The 10,188-nt window shown below is 28.9% G+C and overlaps 1 protein-coding gene across 1 annotated transcript; it reads right to left on the bottom strand.

Moving 5' to 3' along the window:
• Positions 1-3,201: 3,201 nt before the first annotated feature.
• LOC116146591 (glutathione transferase GST 23-like) lies at positions 3,202-4,843 on the bottom strand. The gene is made up of 3 exons (XM_031432003.1): positions 4,718-4,843; positions 3,792-4,127; positions 3,202-3,699 (listed from the first exon to the last, which is right to left on the bottom strand). The coding sequence occupies exons 2-3, from the start codon at positions 4,101-4,103 to the stop codon at positions 3,340-3,342; spliced, it is 672 nt and encodes a 223-aa protein (XP_031287863.1). The 5' UTR covers positions 4,104-4,127; positions 4,718-4,843; the 3' UTR covers positions 3,202-3,339.
• Between the last annotated feature and the right edge of the window lie 5,345 nt (positions 4,844-10,188).

Raw genomic sequence — 10,188 nt, forward strand, 5'->3', positions numbered from 1 at the left:
TTGAGCAGCATGGACAATGATCTCGTGAAAAAGTACCGGGAGGATGAATTAGCAAAGGACATGTGATCCACCCTTGCTACAAAGTTTGGAGGTATGTCTATTAAAAACTTTGGTCACTTACAATCAAGTTTGACACATATAAGAAAAACCCTGAACATACTATGAGAGTACACTTAAGGCACTTGTCAAACATGATTAGCGAGTTGAGAGATGTAGGTCATGTCCTAACTGATGAACAACAAGTTCAAGCTGTCATAAGATCATTGCCTCAAAATTGGGAACACATGAAGATACACCTTACCTATAATGGGAGCATTAAAAATTTAGAAGATGCCACATGACATTTAGAATTGGAAGAAGATCGCCTTAATGCTAGTAACGCAAATACTGATGTTTATATGATGGGTTCAAATTCACATGGTGAGAAGGGATTTAAACGTAAATTCCAAGGTGAATCCCAAAGAAGAGGCAATAATAATAAGGCTCAAGGAAATAAAAGAAAGTTTTATAAACACAGAAAAGAAAAACATCTTGCCAAAAAGAAAAACATGGCAAAGGTGAAATGTTATAACTGTGGCAATAAGAGACATTTTGCTCGTAATTGTAGCTAGCCCAAAAAGGTAAATTACTTGTTTGCACAAGTAAGTTCTATAAATGTTTCCAACTCTGTTTTTCTATATGAATCTTATCCTTCGTGGACTGTAGATTTAGCAGTTACAGACCACATAATGAAAGACATGAGTGCTTTCATGGAGTTTCGACGAATACCACGGGAAACAAAGTGGATATATATAGGTAACAATTCAAGAGTGGAAGTTAAGGGGATCGACACATGCAAATTGATCATACGTGAAGGTCGAATCCTATACCTACACGATATATTATATGCACCCGATATTCGTTGAAATTTAATTTTCGTGTTAGAACTTATTAAATTAGGTTTTAATTAAAACTTTTCAAGTATTGATGTCCATTTATTTTTTGACACAAATTACTATGGTTATGATTATATTTCTGATGGTTTTATTGTACTAGATATTGATTATAATTATAGTTATGTTTATTTTTCTTTAAGCATAACTGGTATAAAAGAAAACCTCCTGATATGGATTGTAAACTTAAAAGACAAATTAAAAGTGTGGTTTCGACCATAACAATCTGCTACTGCTATCAGTATAAGTCAACCATCCTCAATAACTAGTTTAAGAGAAAAGCTCTTGGTATGGATTGTAAACTTAAAAGACAAATTAAAAGTGTGGTTTCTATTGTGTTATATCATAAGTTTCAAACTTAAAATAGTATATTGATACATGTGTCTGGAATTTGTCTGTGTCTTAGATAATTGATTCTGAAGTCATAAAGACGGATAGAAATGATTTTAAATTCTTTTTTGGGTTAAAAAAAGGGTTTAAGTATATGAATAAACACAAAATATCAATGGAAAAGAATATCGAATTAAAGATAGTTTATTACCTTTAAGAAGATTTGCCCCACAATTAATGTAGAAGTTGGGACGGCTGCCTACCTGGAGAAAATACGAGAAACATAATTTATACATAGGGAAATCCGAGTTCAAGAGTTTACCAAGTCCTATTCAACAAGAGTTGGATATAATGGACATAATTAAGCTTACCTCAGCACAGTTGCACAGCCTTCGATAACACGAAGAGAAGCAGTGTCACCAATCATCACCTTCCGGAATGGAGGAATCATACCCACCAGAAACCCAACCATTTAGTCCACAGAAAAAAACCAGTCTTTTTAGCAAGTTAGACAATGATAAAATGATCCTTCTTTTAATTAATTATTACCAACTGTACCTCGTCAATTTTTGATAGTGACAAATAATGCAATTACACAAGAAGTACACCAAACTTAAAAAGAATATTCCAAAAGAACCTGCTTTACCTGCCATTTCATCTGGTAGCTCACTTATACTTTACACAGTAAATATGACGGTGAGAAAAAAAAAAAAATCCAATGCATTTTGATGATAAATAAAACAAAATGAACATCTCAGTGTAAATGATATTATCATGTAGAAGCTAAATTCATTAACTGTCATAGTTCCAATCTGAATAACTTTCGACCTCTATGCCATAAAAAACAATATTCCATATTTGTTAATGAAAAAGAAATCTTGCAAAGAAGTGATGATATTATTACAACTATATAAGCATAAATACCAGTGTGTAATTGTTGTAGGAACAAATCAGATTCATCTTCATTGCAAATGCTAGGAGACATTGCTTAATCTTCTGTGAAATTGATGATAATGGCTGCAAGTAAAAAAGCTCTCAAAGTAAAGATATAATTGCTTCAAATTGAGTATCCTATCAAAAAGGAAAAGAAAAATATAACAAGACCTTTTAACTTTAAATTCAAAGCCTTTAAGAAATCCATTATTTTTCTCAACTATGGCAACTTAATATTTGTATATTTACCACTAAATAGTTAATATACACTACAACAGAATATTGAAAAGTAAAATTTCCCCTTGTAGATCAAAAACCTTTGGCCTCCACTGAGATATAATGTTATCAAGTTCGAACTCAACCAAATGGTGTTGACTTTCAGCTGTTTCTTCAACTGGTTCTATCCTCCCTGCGTAATCATCTAAAATTACAATTTCAGGATTACAGTTACAAGTTAGCAAAATGAAAGAACATCTTCAGAATAACCAAATCCCAATGCCCCACAAATGCCTTCGGTAACTTTTAAGAGTATCCATCCAAGTACTGATCCAATGATGGTGATGAGAAGAACATTAAATTGCATAAACCACCTGCGTAAAGATAGCAAAAGGGTGAAAATAGAATGTAAATTTAAGGAATTTATTGCCATAAATTTTGGTAAGAAATTAAACAAATTAATTTACAACATGCTTATGCTATTCACTGTTATGTATTTTGCCTCAGATTACAACATGCTTATGCTATTCACTGTTACAACATGCGCAGCGAAAAAGAATTCAACAAGTCTGATCATGTTGAATTGTTATGCCTCAGATTGTATAGGTCAATATATATACCGATAATTTGGAGGAAAGAAAAATGATGAAATTGAAGATGTAAGTTGAGTCTGTTCTCTTTAGAGAGTGAGTCCTATAATTATAAATGACTTGAAGAACGAGTCAAATACGCGGGGAAGGATCAGAATATCACGGAGAAATTGCAATCGGTTAAGATTTTAGTAGATATATCACATATGCCCCTATGGCATTTTTTATTAATTAAGATAGATTAATACTGTGATACAAATCCTAAATAATTCGTCACGTAATGTGATCTGAATGACACATATAACATTACATATTGCTAAAGGACAATGGAAGTTTCTTCAGGAATTTGACGCAGCCACAACATGCTTTCTAAAAGCTTGGAGATTAGAACGCAATTTGTCTGGAGGAGGTAAAATCTCTTTCACCCATGAAACTTCAAGAAAATTCTTGGACCATGCTTCAAGATTTGGCATTGAAGTTTTATCAATCAAGTTCAAACCAGTTATTTCTTCACAAAAGGGAGTCCAATATGCAATCCATCCAAACACGATGTCCAAGAATCCGGCACACTCTCCACCGAAGAACTTCTTTCCATCAAGTAACTTGTCAAGAATCTTCAGGTTTTCTACAGCTTCATTTCTTATGTTTTCGAGTTCAAATCCAGTCTTCGAGAAAATTTTGACGTAAATTGTCCAAATCTTCAAAACAAAAACAAAAATTATCAAGGTCAAGACTTTTCAATCAAACTCTGAATAAATAATAAGACATATATATATGACTAATTGCTTACCTTGTCGTCTCCAAATTTAGCCCAAAACCTTGCCATAGCTCTCTGATAAGGATCCTCTGGCAGAATTGGATTCTGAGTCCAAGTTTCATCGATATATCCAAGAATGACTAGTGACTCAGCAATGGGATTTCCTCCATGCAAAAGCACAGGGATCTTCTTGTGCACTGGATTGTACATGAGAAGGCGCTCACTCTTGTTGAAGAGATCTTCATCTATGTATTCGTAGCTGATTCCTTTGCGTTTCAGCGCCCATTCAATTCTGAGAGCAAGAGGACTCGCCCACATCCCCAGTAGCGTTACTTCTTTCGCCATATTGATTATTTTCCTCCTCTTTGCCTGTATGCATTTTATTAAAGCCTAAGCTCATATATTTATAGCAACGATGGAGTTACTTAAGTGACTTGACTTGGCTAGATGCCTAAAAGATGAAACGAATGTCGACATTTTAGCGAATTGTTAATGTTATAGCCGTCAATGAAGACCACCATAGAATATTGGAGGGGTGTGTTTATTTATGAATTTTGTGCTTTTGTTTTCTCTTTTATCTTTTAAATATTAACAAATGAAGACCTCCATCCTAGCGGCGACAACCCACCTCCATCTTGTCGTTGCACGCCCCCACCACCACCCTATGGCACCCCGTACCTCGCCCAACCCACTTCTCTTTCCACCCCATTGCCCATACCTCTCACAGCCTTACAACCGCCCATCCCATTTTCTTCACATTTGTTTCCTTAAAAAAATTCTTGTTTTTAAGCATTTCGGTGTTGATTATGTGACCGTGCGAGTTAGGAATATGTTGTTGCTTTGGTGTTGTGGGTAGGGATTGTATTGATGGTTTCTTGGGGGAAGGTTACTAGTTGCTTGCGTTAATTGGTTAAGAGGAAGAAAGACTGATTTGCGTGAAGATGAAATGAAACACAAACCTCATCGGACGGCGACTATACTGATGCTGGCGGCGGTCGATTTTGGCAAACGGGTGGTCGATTGAAGAATGCGACAAAGACTGAAGCTGGCGAAGTTCGGTTGTCGTCGATTAGAGATGCCGAATGAAAAAGGGTTTTGGAATTTAGGGATTTGAGTTAACCTGGTTTTTTGCCAAAACCGGTTGGACCGAAAGTTTAGCTACAGTAAAACCGGTCCAATCACAGGACATACCGGGTAAAAATTGTATATAACGATTTTTAACCCTTTGAAACCCGACCCAGGCATCGGTTCTCGATTAAACCAGTCTAACTGGTCCACTTAGTATATTATATATTAAACTTTGTATACATATTAACGTGTGTTTAGTTCAGAGAATGTTATATTAATAGAAAAATAGATTACCTTGAATATTACTAGGAATGTTTAAGGAAATGTATTTAGTTGATTTGAATAAATTGATAGGTATGTTATATTAATATGTTTGCTTGGGAAAAATGAATTGATGGGTATATTATATAATTTATTAAATTACTCTTATTTTTTAATATTAATATAATATTATTTTTTGAATAATTTTTAACCCCTATGTAATTTACCAAAAAAGTTTAAAACTTAACAAAAATACTCTTATCCACATCAAGTCACTACTGGCTACTTGTCACCATCGTCGACGACGACGACAACAGTGGTCGAAACTGCTTACGATCGGTCAGATCTGACTGACCGTGCGTTGATCCATTTCCGATAAAATTCACATGGATCTGATTGAAAATGGCTAGATCTACGACTAAAATTGATCGTCATTAACGGGCCATTGTTATGGTCGTTAACAACCAAAAGTCGTAGAGCAAACACACCCTTATATTATGTTTCAATCATCAATAACCACATTTATCTATGAGATATTACTTCATTTAATAGAAAAAATAAAAATAAAAAAAAGGTGGGTCAAACAAAAAATAACAACCCTTTGAAAACTTAAACCATATTAAGCAATACTTTATGCCAGGATCAAAATATATAAAAGGTTAATAATTAAACACCATCATTCTCGCAAACATTTAAAAATCTAACTTAGATTCGATTTTGAGTTCTTTGCGACATTGAATTGAAGCCTGAGCTCATATCTTTATAGTAAGGATCGAGTTAATTGACTTGACTCCGCAACAGGGTTTGAATATTATAAGGCATGTCGACATTCTTGTGAAATGGAGCAAGCGGCCGGCAATGAAGACGACACCTTACCTTGCAAGAACAGAAAATACATAACGCATCTGAAATTATATTAAAAATCTATGATTGACCAATCTTATTTGCGAAATTTGTTACAATTTTTTTGACCATCTTAACCAATCTTATTTCACGAAATTTGTACTAAAATTCTAGGAGGTGTACTTACTGAAATGTGAGAATGTGCATAATGTTAAAATTAACTTTTAAGAATATTCTATAAAAAAATTTAAACCTAAGTTTTTAACTTAAATTTTGACAATATTTAATAACCGTACTTCTAAACCAATCGAACGAGAACAAAGAAGGAAAATTTTCTACTGCTTTCTCAACATGCCATTTTCAAATTATTAGATTGATTGGGATTTCGGATGGATAATCAATAATGTTAAAATTTTAAAATAAATAAAAAATTTAGTTAAGTGGTATTGCTGACATAATATCACAAGATCATGCATGCATGTTAAGTAGTTATTTATATTAATTACAATTAATTTAAAGATAGAAGAGGGAAAAAAAAAATTTCACATATGACATAAACTCACTAGAGAGACGTAACCAGAAACTCATTCTAAAAGGGTCAAGATGTTAATTAAACTTAACGATATAACCGTAAATAAACTTATAATAAATATTATATTGAGTATAAGTTATAAAAAAATATATGTATTTATTTATAATTCTCTTTATAATTAATATATTTATGATTATGTTTGACAATATAGAATAAATTTATAATATTTTAACGAGTGTAAAACAAAACCAAGAAAATTTACTAAATAAACAAGTTATCAAGCCAATACAAATGACAACACCTTCAAATTAAACTACAGTAAAATTTATATTAATAAAATATTTAAAAATTTATCTAGCTTTTATAGTAAAATATTATAATTTTTATTGTAATTTCACTTTTATGTTTCGACCCCTTAAAATAATGTATCAATTTACAATTTTTTTATAATTATCTTTTTTTGCTAACTTCAATATTTTGATATGACTCATCTGTGGGTAATCCAAATAGTTTAGAGATTTAGAGATAACATATATAGACGCACAATCTCAATTTTGATTCTCCATTTGAAGATCAGCAATTTAAGTAAGGTACAATAACAAAGGGTTGTAAGTTAGCCCTTGCAATAATAATAATAATAATAATAATAATGATAATTTTTCAAAGTCAAGGAGTCACTTTGACCCCTCTCCCTCGATCCCTTTGTATTCGATTTTCTCCTCAAGGAACTAGAACAATGTAAATGATATATATTTTTTATATGTTTTAATAGTACATTGAGAAATCTAGGAGTGAGCACAGGTAGTAAGTAGAACTGGAACCAAAACCGGAACCTACCCGGAACCAATACTGTGCAGGTAGGTTTCGGTTCCATTTTATTGGAACCGATATTGTATGATTCCGGTTCCGGTTCTTATGTGTGGAGGAACCAGAACCGGAACCTGGAAAAAGAACCTGAAACGGGTACTTGGTTTGGAATCTGTAGCGGGTACCCGATTTAAAACCTATTTGGAACCGATTTTTGAAACTTGGGCTGCAATGAAATATTTGTGAATAATGGGGGGTTTCATTATTTTACATATAAAAAAATTTAAAATAGAAAAATTTGAATTTTTAAAACAACCTAAATAAATAAATATACAATTATATTTATTACATATAAACTACACCATATTAAAAAATTTAACATTAAAGTTTTAATTAATTAAGTGTATAATTAGAATTAGGATCCAGTTAAAAGTGTTTTAATGTTATTAAAAGAATTATTTTTGAATAAAATAGTATATTTGATTTAATAATAATATATCTTGTTATTTACTTCAATTATCAAGTTGTAAGTATATCTATAGTAAATTAGCAATTAATTAATTATATATGATAAATTGATAAATATTAATAAATTTAATAACTATTTAAATATCATACTTAATCAATTATAACATTACATTACAGTTAAATGATTACTTAATTAATTATAATTTTATAACAATACTTAATTGATTTATAGTATAATTAATTATAGCATTACATTAATTGATTACTACTTAATTAATTGACTTATAACATTTAGTATATTACTTAATTAAATAATTAAAAATTTAATTAATTATAGCATTACATTATAGATTTATAGTATAATTACTTAATCAATTATAACATTTCACTATAAACATTAGTACAATACTTAATTAAATGATTAAAAATTTAATTAATTATAATATTATATTAAAAATTTATAATATGATTACTTAATTCACTATAACATTACATTATACTATAATCACATAATTTATTATAACATTACATAATTAAATGATTACTTAATTGATTATGACATTATATTATAAACATTAGTACAATACTTAATTAAATGATTAGAAATTTAATTAATTATAATATTACATTATAAATTTATAGTACGATTACTTAATTAATTGTAACATTAGATTATAATTAAAGGATTACTTAATTATTTATAACATTATATTATAAACAAATTAATTATAATATTATATTAAAGATCTATAGTATGATTATTTAATTCATTATAACATTTCATTATAGTATGATTACATAATTAATTATAACATTACATAATTAGATGATTATTTAATTGATTATGACATTATATTATAAACATTAATTATAACATTATATTATAAACAAATGATTACTTAATTAAATAATTAGAAATTTAATTAATTAAACATTACATTATATTTAAATAATTACTTAATTAAATTATAACATTATTACATTACATTATATTATATTATGATCAATTAATTATAGTATTACATAGTTAAATGATTACTTAGTTAGTTATGAATTTATAACATTACATTATAAACATTAGTAATTTACTACATTATTACATTACTTAATTAAATGATTAAAAATTTAATTAATTATAACATTACATTATAGATTTATAGTATGATTACTTAATCAATTATAACATTCAATTATACACATTAGTATATTAATTAAATGATTAGAAATTTAATTAATTACAATATTAAATTATAGATTTATAGTATGATTACTTAATTCATTATAATATTACATTATAGCATGATCACATGATTAATTATAACATTACATAATTAAATGATTATTTAATTGATTATGACATTATATTATAAACATTAGTAATTTACTACATAAACATTAGCACAATACTTAATTAAATGATTAAAAATTTAATTATTTATAACATATTAATATTACATTATAAATTTATAGTACGATCACTTAATTAATTGTAACATAATTAATTGTAACAGTACATTATAAACAAATGATTACTTAATTAAATTATTACGTAATTAATTCTAACTTTCTATATTTTTGTCTATTTAAATGATTTTGGTAAAGTTATTTGATGTGAATTGTGATGAATAATTATTTGTGTTTTGATTTTGATTGAGGAATTTATGTGAATTGTGATGAATTAATTGAATTCAAGTGTTGTTTAGAGATTAGATGATTTATGAGTTACATTGGACACAAATGAATGAGTAATTAAAATTTTTTAGGGGTGTATTTATAAACTTTTAAGGTATTTTTGTCATTTTTTAAACTAATTATGAGGTACTTAATTTTTACAGGGTACCCGGGAAAAAAACCGAAACCTGCATTTTAGGTTTTGGTTTCTTGAATTTAAGAACCTGTACTGTGTGATTTCGGTTCCAGTTCTTTTTTTATTTGGAACCCGTATTGTGTAATTTCAATTCCACTTTTCTTAAAAAATGAAAGGTATCCGAAACCGCTTACCCTAGAGAAATCTGGTAATGGAAATGGGTTATAATTATGAGATAATAAAACTCTATTTGTTTCTGAGTGGAGTTGGATTGTCTTAAGTCACGCTTAGCCAAACCCAATAGAGTAAGTGCTATTTGGGCCTAAATTATCGACTCGACCATTTTGGGCCCATTACATCATTCTACTGTTTTTTTTTTTTTTTTTTTTTTTTTTTTTGAAAAAGTTATATCTATATCAATACTTAAATATGACAATTATGCTAATACACTTTAAAATGATTACTTTAAAATAATACCCATTTTATAATTATATCTATTATTTTTCATCTAGTTTAATTTGTTAGTCATAATATTGAAAAATAACCTATACTAAACTGTTTTATTTTTTAGTATTATATATAACTTTACAAAAATATTAAATGAATAGTATTTTTAATCTAAAATAAATGCTCATCCATTTATA

The sequence above is a fragment of the Pistacia vera genome, unplaced genomic scaffold (assembly GCF_008641045.1).
Source record: "Pistacia vera cultivar Batoury unplaced genomic scaffold, PisVer_v2 Contig479, whole genome shotgun sequence".
Lineage (NCBI taxonomy): Eukaryota > Viridiplantae > Streptophyta > Magnoliopsida > Sapindales > Anacardiaceae > Pistacia > Pistacia vera.